The sequence below is a fragment of the Puntigrus tetrazona genome, chromosome 16 (assembly GCF_018831695.1).
Source record: "Puntigrus tetrazona isolate hp1 chromosome 16, ASM1883169v1, whole genome shotgun sequence".
NCBI classification, from domain to species: domain Eukaryota; kingdom Metazoa; phylum Chordata; class Actinopteri; order Cypriniformes; family Cyprinidae; genus Puntigrus; species Puntigrus tetrazona.
In genome coordinates, this window is record NC_056714.1 from 16,090,237 (window position 1) to 16,111,716 (window position 21,480).

Sequence of the window (21,480 nt, forward strand, 5' to 3'; positions counted from 1 at the left end):
GCTGCTAACCACGCAGGTTAATGTGCCACACATTATAGTTGTTAGAATTCTGCCTGTTGCCTTTTAATTACAAACACTGCGAAAAGAATCTCTGCATGTAATGATCGCAATGCAGTGCTTTTGATTACAAAGTAATTCCAAAGGAATCCTTAAGTGTTAGTTACTGAGCGCACAATAAAGCGGAGAGCTCGTGAGGTGTTCTGTTCATGCCCTTGACATTCTCTGAGATGATGCACTGCACCATACACAGGCAGGCAGGTCACTGGGTTCACCTCATTAGAGTGCAGTGATTTGAAAGCAGTGAGAGCGCTTCACAGCCCCGGCACATGAAACCCATACAGAGAGGGCATTATTCGGGGCATAATTTACTTTGCTCACACATTTTCAACGCAATCATGGCAGAACAATAATACTCCTAATGGACCACTGAGCTGCTGAGGAAATAAAGAAAAGTCCCACAGAGCCATGTGCTCCCTGAGTGTCACAGCTGGCTCGTGATCTCAGCGTCTGAGCTAAAATCGTTCATCAAATACCAATGCACCTTCAAAATACCACATCAGACTGCACATTTATGAAAAGTTTAGTAGACGGAAGGAAAAATACATCGAGTAAATTATGTAATGCGTTCAGTTGTGCTTGTGAATTGATCAAAAAATCATGAATCACTGTTATTTCAAAAGAACAAACTTACAATTATGTAACGAAATAGGTCTTTTTTGAAAGATTAAGTATGTAGATTGTTCGTCTGTTAATATTAAAATGCACTGTCAGTTTATTTCAACATAAAACTGGCTTTGCCAACGCCAAACAGCATAGACCCTAGTGAAAAAGTTTTATATTTAAAGTACATTTATTTGATACTAAGTATAGTTCAAATCTATTAATATCGCCTGTGATGTACTAATATAAAATGTATAATTGAATATACTGAATATATTATCCAAAACGTTAACATTTTAATCTGGGGGAGTTGGAGAATGTGTTCCTTTGGGAACTCTGGGAAAAGTGGAGTGTTCCTTTAAGCACATAAATATGTAAATGTACTTGTACTATACTATACTTGTATTTTAAATATGTATTTTAGTATATATTTATTATATTTTTCACTAAGGGAACAGGATATGAATTCGTAAATGTGACCAAGGTGAAGACTTGGCTTATCAATATTACTTACCTGGCAATGTCAGTATGAAATTAATTCATATTAATGAGCTTCCACATATCGACTCCTTAAAACTCATTCTAGCGCCGCTGTTACGTTATGATGTTGTCAGCATATCATTCACTAAAAGGTATTCAAAATGCAGCTGAATGCAGCGGGTCGCAGGAGTGAGATTTTCGCTGCAGCTGTTCTAAAGGTCAGTATGCATCTGTAGTTAATATCGCTGAAAGCACTCCTCTAGAAAAGACGTATACTCACCGTTAACTATTCCAGTGCCATTCTCCACTTTGCTCTTCTGAGCCGTCTTAAACTCTTTAAGTGAGAGGTAGAGCACCCGGCGGACCACTCTCTCCTCCGACCACGGGATCCCATCATTATCATCCTGCAGAAGGAAAAAAAAAAAAAAAAAGCTTATTGTAGAGCTCTAAAAATGAAACAGATGTGACCTCAAGTCATCTCACAAGAAAAATGCGCTCTCTAAATAAACCGTTTTGGGTTAATTAGTCAAGCAATGGTCAAATAAATGAAACGACAAACACTGAGAGTGGACGAGAAAAAAAACAAAACTCTTGTATTGTGAAACCACAGCTATACAGACAGAACGCTGCGCTATAAATAGTGCAGTTGGCTGCGATTTCTCCATTCCAGCACGTGTCACAAAGCCTTTTATTACTGAATGCTCCAAAAGCAATCACAACAAATACTCTCAGTGTTAGTATAACATTTGTTCCCCCCAAATGACCTAATGTGCTGTAGTAAGACATCTTTCAAACTAGGTAGCTGAATGACCTCATTGTTTTTCACATTTCTCTTAAAGCCTCAAAACAAGTCTTTCATTCAGTAATGTGATCTTTTATAAACTGTTAAATCTCTTTAGTATAACAGTCAGTTAATTTAGGCCGTCACAATAAATCACCAGAAACGGGGTAATAACCAAGCTTGGTCTCAATCATGTCTTCTAGCGTTGCTGTCACTCAGGTAAAGCATACTGCTGTGTCTTATTTACCCCTAAATGGTACATATTATTCCCTTAAGCGTACATATTAGTTACTTTTAGCTTTTATACCTTAGGGTATCCATTAACAGCTTTGTACCATTTTTCTGTGAAAGAAAGAAAGAAAGCCAGTGAAGATTTTGGACTATTCTCGGTTACACGCTCAAGTGATTTTCTCTACTACATCATGGTCACAAAAAACGTATCATTTTGCACATATTTAAAGTTCTGCAGGTTTAAGCTACTGAAATGCAATTAGCAGCAAAAGAAAACTTATTTTACTATATACGCCAGCTGTCTTGGAGACATGAAGCCTATTGACTGGGGATATTTTTGCTGCTTGCTTTTTTTGGCCTTCAACGGTTAAGTACACACACGTGTGTGTGTCAAAATGCCCATCTTTGCAAGTGTCCTCATAAATGAAGTAATTTAGGTCTTAAGTGAAAACAAACAACTGAGAAAGAAAACACACATGTAACAGTATATTGGATCCAGGCAGCTCTTAAAGTGACAGCAGTCTAATATTCTTGCTGTTTGTTATTCATGTTAATCAAACAACAATAGAGAACATCTCCTGCTGCTCTTCCTTTTTGTAATTGTAATAATATATAACATGATAATAATAACATATATTTAATTTACACAGTGAAGAATATGAGTATTTATACATTTGATTATTTGATACAATGTAGCATTTCTGATTTATACGTTCTACTATACTTTTGTCCTATGCTTGTAATGTTCTTCATGTTAATGTATTCAGGCTAGATTTAGTGTTTTGTGATATTGACAAGAATTATGACATTTCTAACGTATAAGAAATTTTGATATCGTAAAGCAGCGATATTTAAAGCAAAAATAAACATAGTGTGATTTATATTGTTATTGTGAAATAAAATTGCTCATATCATCCACCCATAATAAATAGCTCACATTAAATATAGTTCATGAAGGGTAAGGTGAACACTTAGAAATCATGTCATTTTATCCAGCAGCATCACCTTTCAAAAAAGAAAAAAAAATACAACCCTGTGAACTGCTCACATTCACTCAATTTCCTGCATTGAAGTGAAGTGAAGTGAGTCAGCCCTCTGGAAGCAGTTCTATAGCATGAGAGGCCAGGCGCAGAGGAATGTCATGATTGTCCCTGCATTTGGCACATTCATGAAGCCAGATCTGATATTTTACATATGTGATTTATCGTTATCACTACAAATGTTAGCTTATTTTTGCAAACAGACCCTTTGGGTAAGAATCTCAATCATGCTGCCCTCTGACTAGTGACAGAAATGTGAAATACTTGCGATGATTAGGACGATGTGAAGTGCTTAACCCCAGCTTAGGGCCTCCTTATGGCACACGAAAGAAAGTGGCACTCTCTGAGGAACTTCTAGTCACCATGGAGATGCACTTCCACAGGTCTATTGTGGTGGTCATTTGAAAGTCCCTGTCAGGGTGAACTCAAAATGATATGACATTTCACGAGTAAGAGCCAAGCTGTATTACTTATGAGATTATGCAAGTAGGGTCCCACAAAAGAGCCAACAGAAAGTGGAAGCCACTATCAGCAGACTGCCAGACAGAAATGCTTCTTTATATGAACCCCAAAAATCCCATCTACTTAATCCACTTTAAACTAATGGTTTAAACACTGCACAAAAAAAAAGCTACTATATTTTTAATCTAAAACATCAAACAGGCAGTTATGGAGGAAAAACTGATTACATTTATTGTTAGGTCCGCATATATTTGGACATAATCTATATTACTTTTGCTGTTGACCAAAACACATTCAACTTACAATAATAAAATGCACACTCTGCAGCTTTAATTTGAGGATATTCTCATCACAACTAGAGGAAAGGTTAAGGAATTACAGTTCTTTAATATGTACCTCATCCTTAAGTGACCATAAATAATTGGATAGTCGACGCAAAAGCCATTTCAGGAACAGGCATGGGCTATTCCTTTGTTATTTACTATCAATTAAGCAGGTAAAAGGTCAGGAGTTGATTGTAAGTGCACTATTTGTATTTGGAAGCTGTTGCTGTGAACCCACATGATGTCTTCAAAGGAGCTCTCAATGCAGTGAAACTGTTCAAAAACAAAACAAAGCCATCCGAGAGATAGCGGGAACTTTAAGAGTGGCTAAATCAACAGTTTGGTACATTCTGAGAAGAAGAGCACACTGAAAACCCCACTCAGCCAAGAGAAGGTATACCTGTCACTGTCTACATGTCTACAATCAAGAGAAGACTCCACGAGAACAAAGTGGGTTCACTACAAGGAGCATACAAGGCCTGACCAAAAAAATGCCTAAAAATCCAGAACCACTTCTGGAAAAGCATTCTTTGGATGGCTGAAAAAAGTATAGAGAAAATGAACTATAGCTCATGATTCATGAACTATAGCTCATGATTCAAAGCATACAACATTATCTGTAATCATGGTGGAGCAATGTCCCGGCAGGATCATGCATGGATTACAGTGGCACTGGGTTACAGCTGTTTTTTAATGACGTGACAGAAGACAGAAGAATTCTGAAGTGCACAAGGGCATACTCTCTGCCCAGATTCATTCAGTGCTTCATAGTACAAATGGACAATGACTTAAAAGTTATTCAAGTGTTTTTGAAAGTTTTTGAGGATTATTCTGCAGTAGCTAATTTCCTGATCTCAACTCAATTGAACGTCCACTGAACTTGCTAAAGACAAAACTAAAGGCAGAAAGACCCACAAACAAACTACAGCCAAAAGACCTGCATTAAAGACCTGGCAAAACATCACAAAAGAGGAATCCCAGTCTTTAATGGTAACTGTGGGTTCCAGATTTAAGGCAGTCATTGACTGGATTCTCAACAGAATATTTATTTGTCGTAGTACATTTGAGCCCCTGATAACGAGGGGACTGTGCATAAAATGGTTGTATTTCCTAAGCTTTTTGTTCAACCCCAAGCATTTATTGGTGGCATACAGATCCAAAATTATGAAAATGAGGACCCATGTCTAAATATATATATATGGACCTAACTATATATTTACACTAGCAATTTTCTATTGTTAAAATGAATGCGCAAAAAAATTTTTTTCACCGGACTGAGAGAGCGAATATTGACTGAGACAGAAATACATTAACATATTATACAACTACATTCTCTATTTACAGCACATAAGTCTCAAAGAAGTCTCTTATGTTCACAAATTTATTAGATCAAAAATACAGTAAGAGCAATAGTATTGTAAAATATTATTCCAATTTTAAAACAATTTTAGAAAGTTATTTATTAGTAACAACGTAAAAGCCTTTACTGTCACTTTTGATCAATTCGGTGCATCCTTGCTAAATAAATATGTATTTATTTCCTTCACAAAAAACTTTGGAACGTATATAAAAATACACAATATATATTCATAAATAGAAACATTATAAATGCCATTGCTCTGATATGGCTTTAAACTGTGGTTTTCTCCTTCAATCGCAAGACTGATAAAAGGGTCTATATTACAGGAGATTTAAAGCACAAAGCCTGTGCATTACTGGAGGACAGAAGCACTCTGGATTTATGGCCAAATTCACTGATTTTATGCCAGCACAAGGTCCGCTGCCAATTCCAAATGCAATTTGCTTGCTTGATGCTTGAAAATTGACAGTTAAGTGAATGGTTCTAGGATATCCTGGTCTGTTATTTGATCAAGAGGGCCTGATGCGCTTCACAAAAGAAAAGCAACAAAGTAACTCTTTTATTTTCACTAAACAAGCCCGTTTAGGCCAATAAATAAATGTACAGTAGAAATTTCCCCATAAGGCGAGATCTCATATCAACACAATAATCACAGCGAGCACATGAGCCCGGTATCTCTAAATCAATTAAACAGTCATGTTTCTCATTTAACTGTCATAATCAGTTCCTCTATGATAAGGGCCTCATATGCATCTTCCTTTTAACCACATCAGTCTGCTATTTGCGCATGTAGCTCCGAGCAGCTCTTACAATTACACCAGCATCTCTCACCACACGTGTCTCTAAACCACGCGCTGGTTTTTATTACGCTGCCAGCAACCCTGTCAATTATTGATAAAGGTGTATTGTGTCTGAAGTCATGAGGATAAGTCTGTCAACATAGGCACAATGCAGACCTTTCACGCTAGCGGCATACATCGGTTGAATTAAGAGGACTTTTTACATGTTTACGTTGGGAGTCTATAATCCAAAGATCAAGTAAGGCATCAGAACAGCAACAAAGAGCCAAAACCAAATAACAGAGGACAAAGTCAGAGCAATAATGGAAGAATAATAGGCTGCAGACTGAAGCTTGTTTAATTTAGTGTGTGGGTTTGATTTGCATACAGATAACTTGTCAAATGGCTTTTATTCAACATGATGGGTTTAATGAGTAAATTGCTCCCTTATGGATTTCAACAGCTCGAATGAGGAAAATGATTGGGAAAGCTTGCGTCTTTACCTGAAGTTTTGCACAGTGCCTGATTGAGACGGAGCTCGCCAATGTTAGTTGGGTCTGCAAAAGCTGCTTCACACAGATCAAATTCAAACAGGGCAGCAGGAGCAGACGGGCTGTGGGCCAGCCTGCCAACATATCAAATCTGACCTTGCTACCCATCTGTCTCAGACCAGTCACTGGCCACTCACACACACACAGAGCTGACTAACTACTAATGTTAACAAAAGCAAGCTGGCATGAAAGAAAAAACGGATCTATTATTTACCCAGGGCCAACAACCTGATGTTAAAAGAGGCCTATCAGCACGGTACAAGCAGGCAATCGATTGTAAATGATGACTGGCATAAGCTTTTCAAATAAGGCATTCAACTTCCCTTGGTGTCAAATATCCACTGCATTCATGAAGAAAATCAACTACTCCCCAAAAAGTGGAGAATATATTGAGAGAGAAAATATATTGAGAGAGACTATGGGAAACTGTAAACATGTATCTGTGTTTTTACAAGATATTGGATATCATCAATATTGCATATTTGTTTCTGCGTATTTTAAATGGTAAATTCTTCCATCATCTAGCACTAACTTGAAAAAATAATAACAGATTATTGCAATGGTCTGACACTTTCAAAGCCCTTTCGTTTTAAAACGCGCATGTTGCTGTGGGTTGCTATGTGTATATGGTTGTGAGCAAAAATCTTTATATTATTAATATTTATTAATAATCATATTTGAAATGATCTATTCTATTGTTTGTCATTCTGGACATAATACTGCCTAAATGTACAGCACAAAAAAAAAAAAAAAAATACTGCAGTTTTTAAAGATTTTTTTAAAGACGAGAAAGATTTTTTCTCAAATATTGCTAGCAAGCTTCACATATAATTACAAAAAACCTGACATTTACCATGACATATTGAAGTGGTTTCTAGTAAAACATATTCCCGTAATCTTTATTTACAACTCTGAAAAGTCATTTTTACAGTGCAGTACAGATGTAAAAAAATTCTGCCATTCCTAACGGTTTGGTTCTAATAAAGTGTTGAATCCAAAATATTTTGCACTTGCTGCTTTTTTTCCCTAAAAATGTTTTATTTGCGTGTGGATACTTTTTCCCTCTCAGTTATTGGACACAACATGAAAACGATTTCCAACTTATCATTATCAGACAGAATTTCAATACGGGTGCAAAAGAAAGAAGACTTTAAAAAACTAGACATTTCGGGAAAATCTAGTATAACCTGCGCAGTGTTACAAATTGCAAACGGCACGCATTTCCTCAGAACGCTGTTTGATTTTGAAATTAACAGCACATTATAAATCATCCCCAACAACAGAGCTGCTGATCTTCATGCTTGCATTGCAAATAAATGTTTTGGCATTCCCAGGTTCAGCGCTGTGGCACACAATCCTCGCTGACTACATAAACACAAAGGATTGAATGCTCAGGGGAGTTCCCACAAGCCCGTTCCTAGCGCTGCATCCTATAGGTTTACTTATCAAGGACACTTTGTTTCCAGTGACAGCGCTCTCTACACATTCACCTAGCTGTGAAGACAGATTGCTGCAGACGGAGCCAAGGAAGCACAGACCCACCCAGTGACAATCCCTTCTCCTGCCATGACAACAGGAGAATGCCAGTGGCAAACCTGGCCGCTTTACTACGTGCACCTTCCTCCCTCCGTTTCCATACACATGAGCATTAAACAACAATTAAAGCAAATTTAAAACTGAGTGATCTAATACAACGCGTGAAGCAGTATGAGGTAGTAGTATGACAAAAGACGCTGATTTTCGCCCATGTTTCTTTCCTTCGAGAACATAAAGCTATTACTTTCAAGCTAAGCTGCAGACAAACAGAATCCCTTTAGCTATAATACGCCAATACACTAAATGCAGCAATATTTGCTTATCCAAGTTTTAAGGAAGTTTTTAAATACATCAAACCGCTATGCCATCTAAGGGTATTATCTTTACAACAAATTAAAAAGCCAGACACATTTCTTGATAAAAACATCTCTTGACAATAACACCACAGCAATAACTATACCCAATTTAGCGACCCATTCTGATACAATATGTCTCCTTGGAGTTTGGGATGACTGCATCAATTAGTGCACAGCTGGACACGTCTGAGACGGAGGGATGAAGCAGCCATTACAAGCTGCCTGCAGTTTTTACATCATCCTTTGTTTTATTTGAGAGTTGTAACACAGCCACAAAATTTCATTACGCAGATAAAATGCAATGAGGCTGTACAGTAGTAGATGGCACATGTGATATTAATCATCTTCCTTTGCTTATTTGTCAACTCATCACAGATTAAAATGATCCAGTGATTTATCAGTGTGAACATTACAAAAATTTACACCCTAAAAAAATTGCTCTTCTTTTTTTTTAAGTTTAATCAGCTTGAAATTTCAAGTTAACTGACAACTGGAATATTTTATATATACATAATTATTATAAAAAATTATCATTAATCAATATTCCAATGATTTTTGGCATCAATTTTCACCCATGCAATGTATTTTTGGTTACTGCTACAAATATATCCATGCAAAATATGACTTTTTTGGTTCATATTATTAATTTAAATCCTTCAGAAATATTTCTGTTATACTGATCCAGTGATCGTGAAACATTTATTATGTTCAATGTTGAAAACAGTTACGCTGCGTAATATTTTTCAGTAAACAGTGATACTTGAAAAGCATATATTTGAATTTTTCTGTAATGTTATAAATGTATTTTATGTCGCTTTTGAACAATCTCTTGCAAACTTGCTAAACAAAAGAATATTTTTAAAAAATATATCAAAATGGTTCCTCAAATTAAGTAAAAATTAGATCAATAGGATGAATTAATGACATCCAACGCCATGTCAATTCTGTTGTTACTGTGTTATAACACCAATATGACCTCATTTAAACAATTAATTTTACAGTGCCCGAGTCTCATAAGCATGTTACTATAATTAATATAATAACAGTCAGTTCTACGAAATAATTACAGAGCCAGTACATGTAGTCCATTAGTATTATTCATTACTTACGTAAATACACAGTAAAATGAACACTGTAATACAAAGTGTGACCAAGTATTTCCTCGGGCCCTATATTTAAAACCACATTAGCAATCATACATCATACAAACGCTGACCAAAATCCACAAACAGATTGTGATTAAATTAAAGGTCCATTATGTCTCTGTCATTTCAAGAGATGAGAACTAAAACTCTAAAACAATAATGAAATAGATTATCATATCCATTATGTGGTACAGTTAACAGCCCAGCTTCTTATCGTTCAAGCCTCCCCACTAAACCAGTTAGTCAAGATCTGCAATAACAGTCAACGTATTCTAGAAAAACGTTTAAAGCAAACACTTTGAATGAAATAGTCTTTCTAGTGTTTGTAAATGTAGCACTACCTAAACTGGGTCAGTGTAGCATGGGCTTCATTTCTCTGTTACTGTGTGAAGCGAACCGATGCCAAGGATGAGTCTAAAGGAGCTAAACATATATCAAATATCTCTGACTGCTGAGGCCAAAGAAAATGTGTGGGACACGAGAGCTTCCAGTTTAGATGGCCATCTCTGGCATGTGCGGCAGGCCTGTGCTCACTGTAAACACGGAGCGATATATATCTGCCAATTTCTGCTCTGATGTTGTCACATTAAATAGATTTGTTTTCACATACGGCGCTATGCGAAAGCGTGAAACGCGATTTCTTGCAGCCTTCTTCATTTCATGGCCCGTTCATTTACACCACACTTCAATAATGTTACAATAATCCTTAGTAATAATGCGTTCCGTAACCTCGCCTAATCCTGAATGACATTGTGTAATATTCTTAAACAGAAAGAATGAGATCAAACGGCATAATGGGAACTGCATGAGAGAAGTCTCTGTGTAAATACAGGCCGGTTTACAATGGAAAGTGACATATCAACCGCTGCTGAATCATGCAGCCCTAATCAGAATCTCTTGATCCCTGCGTAGATTTAATAACCAACCATATCCGGTTTGGCGAGAAAGAAGAAAGAATGCAAAACATTCTCAGAGTCACAATATGCACGACATGCTATTTATGTTCATAGCCTTGCGTTTTTCATGTTTATTCATGAAATTACCTTCGCATTGAACTGTGATTGATTCCGGCGTGAAGTGTTATGAGTGTGACATATCTAAACAGCTAAGCGACAGCTGTATTTGATCCACAGGATCGCAATGAATTATAGGCAATGCTAAAGCCATGGGCAGAGAGCGCCATACAAAGAAGAATGATCATTCCCAGCCTTCTTCAACCGTACTCGATGTTCAGTGCTTGTACTTCGAGCCATGTGGCAATTAAACATCAGAGAGTCAATGTAAACAAAGACATCAGATGGCAACTGAATGAAATGGCAACCCTCAAAGAACGGCAGACCATGGCTGTTATTTCATATCTTTCTTTCTTTACCGTTGGAATGTGATTTTAAATTATAGAAATGTATGTCGACGTTTCCCACTGGAGCTTGTTTTCTTACGCTCAAGATGGATTATAATGTTTCCTAGATAAGGTTGTATTCAGAGGGACGTAGATAAGTAGCTCTCCACAAGGGGTCTGGGGTCCACTAGGGGGCAGCAGCAAACTTCCAAGGGGACCTCAAGGTGATTTAAGGTATTTACAAACTAAAATAAAAATGGCTTATTTTAATTCACCCCCTCAACGGCTGTTTTTCTTTAAAGAACCAAGTTACCTACTTGTTTCCGACTGTTCCAACACACACTAAAAAAACCCGGGTAGATGACGTGTTCTCGTTTTTATGCAACTGCTACACCTAAAAAATTCATACAAATTAATAAACTGTCATAAGTGTTTTATACAGAGGAGGTCCTTCAAAAATTGTTGAGGACAAAAAAAGGCCTTGGAGGTAAAAGGTTGACAACTGTCGGTGTTGATGCACGTTTAAGTAATAGGTCTTCAAGTCAATTATTCTTAAAAACACAAATAAAACAATAATAAATTTGAATAGTTTGAAATAAATATAACAATCACAGATTAAATTGCGATGCATATGTAACCAAACATTTTACTACAACAAAATTTATAAAATTTTTGATTAACAGTTATTTTACTGTCATTAACGTATTATAGTGTTTTTTATTCATGTTTTAAAAATGTGTTGCTTTTATTTATTTGTTTGTTTTTTAATTATTATTATTATCATCATTATATTTTATTTATTTGTATATTTGTCATAGTTTTTGTCATTTGTCCTCTGACTATATCGTCCTATGTTTTATTACACTTTTAGTACATAACGTTAAGATGTTAAATGTTGCAGGTAGCTAAAAATAAGCCTGTATTTTATTTATAATATCTTAATGCCTATTTATTTATAGTATACAAGCATTTTATTTCAGTTAACATTTATTTCAACTAGCCTTTTTGAACTATAATAGCTTTGGTCTGGGTGATAATGATTAGGATTACGCATTAGATAGGGTTAATGGGCCAAACATGAAAAATAGCCCTAATACCTCACTGGGAGATGAGTTTGATCACCTGTGACTCGATTACTTAATTAGACTATAACAAACACATCTGATAATGTGACAGAAGGAGAGTAGGAGGGTCTATATATATATATATATATATATATATATTAAAGAGGTCAGTCTGCGTACGGCATCTAACCAGTAGGTCAGAGATAGGCTGTAAACTAAATCAGCCTTAACCACAATATAAGCATCTACCCACGATTTGACAAGCTAAGTTATCGTGACATTGAAAAACCAACCTACACACACACTCACAGAATGACGACCGCAAACACACACACACACACACACACACACACACACACTGACCACGCTACAGTGTCGCGAGACGGTCGTCTACGTCGACTGGAGCTAATACATGACAAAGCTGACAGTGGAAATCAACATAGTAACATGTCACAGACACCGGAAATGCGAACCGTAACAAGGTACACTTCAAAAGCCCGATGCATTATTTGGGTCAACAGCAAGATACGGATCGGCCAGCCTGCCCTTAACCTCTAATTCAAACAGAAGATGGTCCGTGGACTGGTCGTTTATAACATCTGACCTAATTCTGTCACTAACCTGACGATAACTTAAAACGGGGGACAACGGCGATGTGATTAATGCAAATTAAGAGGCAGCTGCCACTGAATTCATGGTCACGCAACGGATTAAACGTCAAATTTGCACTTACAAATTTCTTTTGAATGATATTTCTCTTCGGCCTTTCCCTACTCATTTTGCCCTCCAGATTGAATTCATTAAAGGTTAGACGGCCACATCAATTCTGATTGTTAAAAAAAAAATCTTTCCGTTGTTGTAGCACGTGATTATTTAAATCCCTGGTAGCAAAATGTCGAGGTAGGCAGAGAACGTCGTATCCCGGTCGATCGGCGTAGCCCGTCTTCTCTTTACAGCTCAGTACACCACAGAGGTAAAAGAATCCAAATCCGAAGATCCATGGCGATTAGAAAGGGTCTGTGTAAAAAAAACAACGGCAACATATCCACCGAAATGAGCCGGAGTAGCCAATCTTCCATTTGAAAGCTAAACGGCGTATTGTCAGAGCTCTCGCACCACATTCTTGCAGTCAAAATAAAAGCCAGCTCCTGGCTTCCAGTCTCGTAGCTTGTAATGTGTCGTTTATTGTTACATTATGCGGGTGCAAAACAGTCAAACGCACCAATTTGAAAAATCTAGAGTTGGGTTTTGGCTGCCGCTGTGCTCCCTCATATTGTGTGAACTCAATGGCACCGATGTTACCGCGACCTAGTGGCGTCTTTCATAGGAAGCTCCGTCCTATCACTCACCGTCGGCTCGTTCAGCGGTACATTTGAAAAGCGTGTCGCGAAACGCCGCACGAATCGGTGCTTTTAACGTATTTCAGCCGCATGAATTACAGATATTTTTGACTGAGCTGCCAATAATAATTAGCCTTGACTGTAAGAAGGTGCAGTAAGAAAGATGAGTGGAAAAGCCTGAACAATAAAGTGCTTTTTTTATCCCTTAAGTTCAGTGTGTATGCATTGAGTTCGTGAACGCTTTAGGAGTTTTTTTGCATGTTATTAGAATTGCCACGAAGCTTTAAATGGCTTCAGAACACTGTCACCAGTTTGCAAGAAATGAGAAATAAAATCACTTGTATGCATCTTGACCAAGACTCAAAATGCTAATATCAGATTGAAGGTTTGGTGTTATCTTTTTTTTTTTCTAACTGATAGAATCGGTGTGAATAGCAAACATACAGAAACACACAATTCGCATTTAAACCTATATATATAGGTTATCCCCAGCTTTAAATACAATCATAAAAGTTGCTAGTTTTGGAAACCACGGCCCTAAATGCATTGTACTATGCCAATGTTGGCGAAATCAAGGAGTCTTTAAGGATTATAGCAAACCCCTCTCTGTGATAATCCAGGATTATTTCTAAAAATAAACACCCTGATCAGCAATCCCAGTATATGGGGATGAAACTGATGGGGTATTTTTCCCCATTACAGTGTGAAATGCTCTGAGTGTCATTCCCTTAAATCAGACAACAGGGTTGCTGCCAAAAAAAAGAAATGCACCATATTCAGTTAACAAGTTCATTTAAATTTACATTGATTCATTTATACATTAGCAAAGGCAATTTACAAACGAGGACAATCACAAGCAATTCATCATAGAAGAACCAATAATTTGCCTCAACAGAAAACTGAGAAAGAAATATATATTAGCATTAGAGAGAATATAAGAGAATGTAAATATTTATTTATTGGTTGGCTGGTTGATTGTGTCATCTCTATAATGCTTAAAAATGTATAGGCTTCAGATATATATTACTGTTGTTGCCATTACTTTTTGGGGGTTCTAGAATTCTTTTTTTTTTTTCATTTTGGCTGGAAAAAATGCAAGATGGGATATTCCTGTGATTGTGAAGCTAAAGATCTGCTGAAGTCTGGTCTTTGTCTTTCTACCAGGAACGCTATCATTCAGCCTGAGCCTGAGGGCAGATAGGCCTCTTTAATTGGAACAGCGTTAAAAATAACCTCAAGAAGTATCAGGGGCATATCACAGCACAAGTGCCCATTTCATTAAGCCAGAGATTTTAGCTGGAGTTGTAAAATGCCAGAGACAGGAAGAGCAAACTGAAAGAAGTTGGTAATAGTTTTTGGGACGTAAATAATTAAACCACTGTACCAAATTATGATTTTATTTTTTAAAATGTCATACATCTGGACTTTTAAGTGAGAGGATTTAGGATACATTAGAATTCATTCTACCATTTTGTTCTAAAAAAAACAGGGTTTTAAGTGGACTATGAATGCTGTAATTCACCACTAATAATGGGCCACCCTGCTGGCAGGAGAATCAATTCATCACTTTAAAACATGCCTGTCCCTGGGGCAGAGTCAGAGATGTAGGCTAATTGTGAAGCACTAGACTTTGAAGAGAAGTGCTCAGCAGAACAGAAAAGATTTTTGGTTGATTGCCAAACCAAGCAAACTTTCAAGGAAGTAGTTTTCATACAAAGACAGGACACCATTCAGGCTGGTAGAGACTGATCTTCCTTAGATCCCCAACTTGAAGAGTTGGTCAGATGTTAAATTAATGCATGTATATAACAAGGTATTATAACTGTCTAGTTTCTTTTGATTATTTATCTACTGTCATCGATAACTAATAGGTTGGCCATATACAATGTGTGTGTGGTGAATAATCACTCAGATATGGTTATTGTGGCATACCTTCAGCTGTAGCAGATGGACTTGGGGAGTTTATCATGGACCCACCGGGCATCGTTGTATTAGAGTAGCCAATGCTGAAATGTTCAGAAAATAAACAAATTATGACTCACTTTGTTTGTAAAAACAATACCTCATAGCTCATAAACGCATTTAGTGTCCTTTATAGTGAAAACATGAAAAGCTAGAGTTTCAGTATATTGAATTATATGGTTGTTTATTTCTGATGCTGAATCCCTACACGTGAATTTCCAAACAGATGGAAGCTCTGATGCCGCCATTAACAGCCATAACAGTTATTGAATTAATGCAATGTCCCTCCAAATCGTCGAAGCCTCCACCATTTAATTCATGGCCTTAATTTTTTAACTAATTTTGTTGTTGTTGTTTTTAGCAAATTCACTGTTCACTCGATTGGTTCATCACCGCAGTGTGATTGTTATAGTGTTGTTATAAAGTGATCAAAGGAAATCACTCAATTCATAAAAGGTCAGATCTGGAAATAATATCTTGTACAAGTACAAAACACGAAGCACATGTCCATCAAACAACTACATATGTACTCAATCTTGTGACAGAAATGGAGGAACGGGCAGCTAATGCAATTCATGAGCTTCTAACGCCCTCTTCTGGTTATCGAGTAAGAAACTATCACATTCTCCGATAATGAAACGTGACAACAGACGATTTGGAAACAGTTTTAAGCAGACTTCTGTTTTCGGACAGCCGTCTGATTTTTTGGGGTTAAGCTAAACGGTTAAATATTCGCAGGAAGCCACCTTTGGCCTTAATCGGTGCTTGATTAACCACGTCTGGAAAATAAAATACCATGTTGTAAATGACAAGCAGACTTATCGAGCGAACATTCAGCCTGCGATCGACTGCGACACAAGTGGTGAGAGAGAAAGATATCTCATATAAAGTTTAAAGACTTTTTGCGTTAGGCTGTTACTTTGTTTATATAGGTATTGCTAATGTATGCTATCACGGGCTAATGTTCTCACAGGTTATGGAGAAACCGTATATATTAGCTACCACACTTGGAGCGCCAGGAGGCATCTACGAGTGTTTTGCACCGTTTATCGAGAAACACTTCACTATAGTCCCATATGAGAGGTTTGTACAGAGCAAAGGACACTCGGCTGACAAAATCCAGGCAGTGTTTGTTTGGGGTAAAACATTAAAGGTTGACCAAAACCTGCTACAGTCTTTGCCCAACCTCAAAGCTGTGGTCAATGGTGGGGTAGGAGTAGACCACCTTGACATTCCCCTGATCAATAGCTTTGGAGTCAAAGTTTCCAACACACCTCATGTGGTGGATAATGCTACTGCAGATATTGGCATGAGTTTGATGTTGGCATCTGCAAGAAGATTGTTGAAGGTGAGAGATGCGGTTTCCTTTCTTTACTACATCCTGGTTTATTACATTATTCACTTGAACCCATTGCGGAGGTCTTTTTTCACTGCAGGACACATTTTTTCCAAGTCCAGAGAGTCTGATGATTTCCCAGAGTCCTCTCTGGGCACTGATGTTTCTGGAGGCACCCTGGGCATAATTGGCATGGGTAGAATAGGATACAAAATAGCCCAGAGAGCTCAAGGTTTTGAGATGAAAATCCTTTACCACAATAGGAATCGAAGGTGAATCTGTTGGACTTTGAAATATTCACACTGTCAATAAACAGCTTAAGTAATACATAAACTCAGTTTTCTGTGTATTTTTCTGCAAGACGTCATTAGACATTGCTTTAAAATATATATATAAAAACCTGGTCAAAAGGTCAGTCAAATTGGCTAAATGTAATGCTTAAATTTAATTTCATAGCATCTTATTTGTTTAGGCCTGAGAGTGAGGAGAGAGAGCAGTTGGGGCCACATATTGTACAAGCTTGAAGGAGCTGTTGGAGAGGTCAGACTTCGTCATGGTGGTGGTCAATCTGTCCCCTCAGACGCACAAACTGATCGGTGCCAAAGAGTTTGCCATGATGAAACCCAATAGCATCTTTATCAACATTAGCAGAGGTAATGTAATAAGGCTGGAGCAAATAAATCCAATTAAACAAAAGTAGCCCTGTTTGAGAACTACTTTCCTTGTTATAGGCTTGGTAGTGGACCAAGATGCTTTAGTGGACGCTCTCAAGGCGAAAATAATACGAGCTGCTGCTTTAGATGTCACATATCCCGAACCACTTCCCAGGTTTGTTTTGCTTGGCATGTTTTTTTTTTATTTAACAGACTTCCTTACGTTACTAGAAGGAGGATAGTCAAATTTTTGTCGCAGTTGTTGTATAAATTTTATGCTCCTGTTTATGGTTGTAAACAGGAATCATCCCCTGCTGTCCTTCCCAAATGTCATCGTCCTGCCTCATTTAGGAACCCACACTATAGAGACCACACAGATAATGGTGGAGAGGATGGTGACCAATGCCTTGGCCGCAGTAACTGGAGGCCAGCTTCCTGATGAAGTCAAGGCATAGAGCCAGAGCACAGAGCCATCTGTTCCTCTTTTGTTTTTAACCATCAAAACACAGAAAATACTAATAGATTTAATAGATTCGTTTTATTATGTTTTGTGATTTGTGCATGCGAGGCATCTTTTAAATGTTTTATGTTAATTCAGGTGTCTAAAGAATATTAAAGGATTTGTTAGATTGAACGGCACAGTATAAATACATGTTTTTTTTTTCTGTCCAACAAAATCTCTCACATTCCCAACCATTAAAAAAAAAAAAAAAAAAAAAAAAAGATTAGATTAAAAGCTAAAGGAAGTATGGGTGTCTTTTCATACTTTATACTGCACACATGCTATTACATGGATTTTAGGTAAATTATTATTTGTTTGTTGCTTTAATGTAGTTATGTATTTGCAGACTGTTATGATTACCTAAGATAAAATAATTAAAAATAAAATAATTACGTCTTAGAATATACATTTTTATATCCACTCTCTCTCTTCCTGTCCCTTTGTTCATATAGTGTGTGTGTGTGTGTGTGTGTGTATTTTTCTGTTTGTTTATCTATTCATTCTTCACTAATTTTGTCAGCTGTCTCACAAATAAATCATTGCGTGTTTATCTAATTGATCCGCCGATACTATGTACTGCAGAAGTACACTAGCGCCTGGGAAGTGTAGTTTCCGTGCTGTCCTGTCTCTTAACAAGCCATTCATCGTGTGATGAGAACACGTAACGCTGTTTTGTCACGCTGAGCCGAACCAAACCAAACCCGAGTGGCTGGCGGTCAGTGGCTCGCTGACCGCTCATCGGACAACATGAACCGGGCGCTCAGAAAGTCTCAGTCTCTGCGTTGCTGTTCGGTCCTCGAGGTAAAAAGTAAAGTAAGTTGACGTCTGTACTTTTTATTCTGGCAACAGATCCGTAGCATGTGTCTTATTCAGTATATTACCTCACATTATCTTTGTTTTTGGCGGTATGCGTTTCCTTTACGAGACTTTATTGAATCTTTTTGGAATTACATATTCTTCTTCCAGATTTAAAATTCATTCGCAGATTTCCTGTGTCTTTCATGCGTTCCCAGTGGTTATCTTGGCGCTTAATTATTATTAGACCGAAAGGAAATACCTTTGTAAACAATAACTTAAACAATCAAAACCTACACAATATCCAGAAACGGGTCGCTTCTAAAATATGTCCATTGTTTCTGTTCTTTGAATGCAGCCCTAGGTCGTTCACTGATCTTGTCCGGTAGAACATACAAGTGTTATTGAGATTGTGTTTTGAAATCATTTTCATACAATTTCACTTCTCTTTCTAGTATGGTGCAGAATTCAGGAGGTTTTCCCTGGACCGCTCTGAGCCTGGCAGGTATAAAGACTTTCAAAGGCTCATTGTGCGTTTACATCACCTATGGCAAATGGATGTCCTTATCGGCTATGCTGATGTCCAAGGAGAGCTGCTGCCCATCAATAATGATGACAACTTCTAAAAGCTGTGACCTCCACACAGTCTTTACTGCGCGTATCTTCATTCAGCTTCAAGGTATAAGGAGAAGGGAAATCAATGAATACAGTATCTCTAGTTTTCTATTAAATATACTCTTTGCCCCACACACGTTTATGTACTCTTTTTAGGCAACTTAAGTATTATAATGTTTGTATGTACCAAAGTGCATTATTTTTCAGATATATTACATGGATATAAATTCTTCTGCTAATAAAACAAGACTTCTTTCTGAATTCAGACACATTTAATCAAGGCATTTTTAGCTTTCCGTTTGATCTACGTAAAGCAGAGGAAAATGAAGAAAAGGAATTTATCTAGTTAGAAATCATGTACTTGAGTATAATTGCTTCGTATTCCCTTGTGGTGTGTTTGTTTGTCAGATACTGTAGATTATCTTGTTGCTTTCCGTCCTAGATCATGTGAGTTCTTAAAGTGCCACAGTAATGTGAGCGTAATTCTGAAAATAATGTAAGAAAAAACAGAAATAAAAATAAAGAATTAATAAATTAATCTAAAAAGAAAGAAATAATCAGAGTTAGAAATATATACATTTAGTGGAGAATTTGTTTACTCCATCAGGACATTAATTAATTTGTTAAAATTATTACATTCATCTGTATTTATTTTTTAACAAGCTAAAATTTTTAGCAGTTCCATTCATTAATTCAAGTTGAAAGTCTCTTCTACAGACAACATCAGAGCTAAAGGTGATGACACTAAAATTTAAGTTAAAAAAATGATTTCATAATTTCAGAACTGCAAAACAAAAAGGCTTAATTCAACTTTCTTCCCACACTGTTTTACAGAGGAAGCTGACCAGGCTATCATAGGTGTTGAAGATGCAACAAAACGAAAGAAACCTGTCAGCCAGAGAAAAACCCCATTCCAGATCAGCATGCCACAGAACTTCCGGCCCGTTTCGTCCATCATCGATGTGGACGTCATACCAGAATGCCACAGAAGAGTGCGTCTGTATCACCAGGGCTCAGACAGACCTCTGGGGTTTTACATTCGCGATGGTACCACTGTCAGGGTTACTCCGTACGGTCTGGAAAAGGTTCCGGGCATTTTCATCTCCCGCATAGTTCCTGGAGGACTGGCTGCTTGCGGGACTGCTGGCCATTAATGACCAGGTCCTGGAAGTGAATGGTATTGATGTTTTGCGGAAGTCTTTGGATCAGGTAACCGACATGATGATCGCCAACAGCCACAACCTCATCATCACGGTGAAACCTGCAAACCAGCATAACAACATAAGGCGAAAAAGCTGCAGTTCCTCAAGTTCGGGACACTATTTTGATAGTGCGCACTCCATAAGCTATCCAGGGCTACCTATGATAATGAAAGCTTATGGTTTAGGTAATGGCTCTGAGAGCGAAGAGGATGCAGACGTGGTTGTCGAGAGCCCCATCAAACACCTGTCCCGACATCAGGGGTCTTCAGCACCCTCTCATTCTTCTCAGCTTTACGTTAATACTTCCTACAGGCCTCAAGTTTCTGCCAGATGGCCCAACTCACTCATTTCGGCTGCGTCCTATCACTCTCAGCCTTGTCTCGCTCATACAGCTCACACTGACCATAGCGCCGCTCTTCACAGGCATCGGACCTCCCAGCAGCATTTCGGCTGTAATCCGGTCATCAGACAGGGAAGCTCCAGTACACATGATATTCTAAACACGTGTACGTAGATCTGAGTCGCCATTTACTGTTGCCCCAGGGGCAATGGAGGAAGATGGAATTGTTGTTGTTTTGTAAAATAAAATGAAAATACATACCCGCTTTAAACTGTACACTACAATTTATAAATTACTCTATATGTAATTACTCACATGGCAGTATCGTGATCACTTTTTAAAATTACTGTGGATTCTGCATGTTGAGGAATTTTCGTATTGTCCAGCATAAAAATATACTCTGAAAAGCCTTTAAAAAAGTGTTTAAAATAAAAATTTTTTTTAATTCACTCAGCCCCTTTTAATTCATTCCAAACCCGAATGATTTTCTTTTGAAAAAATTAAGGAATTTTGGAAAATGTTAGTAGTTGATGTTGATGGTGACTAATGAATTCAGTTGTATGTCTCGAGAAATATTTCTTTACTCTCCACAGTGAAAGAAAATCATCAAAGTTTGGAATGAGTGAAA

The 21,480-nt window shown here is 37.5% G+C and overlaps 1 protein-coding gene and 2 pseudogenes across 1 annotated transcript in view; 2 read left to right on the forward strand and 1 right to left on the reverse strand.

Moving 5' to 3' along the window:
* The window catches only part of LOC122360718 (protein Jumonji-like), a 33,117-nt gene extending 19,698 nt beyond the window's left edge, over positions 1-13,419 (reverse strand). The window contains 2 exon segments of the mRNA XM_043261540.1: positions 1,421-1,544; positions 12,841-13,419. Of these exon segments, the coding sequence (XP_043117475.1) occupies positions 1,421-1,544; positions 12,841-12,885 (169 nt within the window). The 5' untranslated portion in view covers positions 12,886-13,419.
* A 2,625-nt stretch (positions 13,420-16,044) lies between these two features.
* On the forward strand, positions 16,045-18,121 carry LOC122361141 (annotated as a pseudogene).
* A 16-nt stretch (positions 18,122-18,137) lies between these two features.
* Positions 18,138-21,093, forward strand: LOC122361142 (annotated as a pseudogene).
* Positions 21,094-21,480: the final 387 nt, after the last annotated feature.